The following is an 866-nucleotide window of genomic DNA, read 5'->3' as shown; positions in this document are numbered from 1 at the left end:
TTTTCTTCTTAAGCTACCCTCCCCCCTGCCCTCCCACCCCCCCTCTTGGGTTGTGCACCACTCTTCTTATCCTTCCCAGGCTACTCTACCTATATATCATCAAGCCTTCCCACAACCACTTATACCGGCCTCACTTCCCACCCAACTTTGGACTTTGACACCAAGCCATCTCCAACATACAACTTCACCAAGGGTACACTGAACGTGCCAACACCAAGGACAACAACTACCACCACTACCACATCCACCAACAACCAACATGCCTTCCAGCTCACGACCTGCCAAGATCCACTACAGCTCCTCGTCCTCCTCCGACTCCGACCTCTCTTCCGCGTCCTCGTCCTACAGACAAAGCATGGACTCCGTCGCCAGACCGATTGCCTCCGTCGAGGTCCTCCGCTGCCTGCGCTGCGCGAGGTCCGTCGAGGCCACCTCCACCGACGACTCCAGCTCAACCGGCATGGTCCGTATCGCGCACAACCTCTACTACTGCGAGCGCTGCGCCAAGATGGTCGGTTACAAATGAGTGAAGCCGCCATGGCTGGGTGAACGGGTGACGGAAGGACAACGACAAACTTGAACAAACAACACATCAACAACACCAACCATCGACGATGACCTAGGCCTCAACTGCCCCAGATGCACGACGGGCTAGACCATCACACGCACCACCAACGACCAGGGACGCCAGGCAAAGGCTGTCTCGACAACCATAGGTGGTCACGACTCGGCTCGGGTATGACTTCAGTCTTACTCAGCTTGACTCTGCAACAACCCTCTCTTCTACCTCAGAAAAGGGAGCAACAGAGTGAGACCTGCTCCAGGACCCCAGGATCAGCAGTCGGCCGGCGATCCCAGGCCGCATT

General features: G+C 56.7%; 1 protein-coding gene across 1 annotated transcript; it reads left to right on the top strand.

Moving 5' to 3' along the window:
• Positions 1-259: 259 nt before the first annotated feature.
• On the top strand, positions 260-526 carry CGGC5_v005183 (uncharacterized protein; the record flags this gene model as incomplete). The annotated part of the gene is made up of 1 exon (XM_032033017.1): positions 260-526. One exon carries the CDS (start codon positions 260-262, stop codon positions 524-526), a length of 267 nt encoding a protein of 88 aa, XP_031893407.1.
• Between the last annotated feature and the right edge of the window lie 340 nt (positions 527-866).

The sequence above is a fragment of the Colletotrichum fructicola genome, assembly GCF_000319635.2.
Source record: "Colletotrichum fructicola Nara gc5 chromosome Unknown KSG_Nara_v1_contig03, whole genome shotgun sequence".
NCBI classification, from domain to species: Eukaryota; Fungi; Ascomycota; class Sordariomycetes; order Glomerellales; family Glomerellaceae; genus Colletotrichum; species Colletotrichum fructicola.
This window is presented reverse-complemented; position numbering and strand designations above follow the sequence as displayed.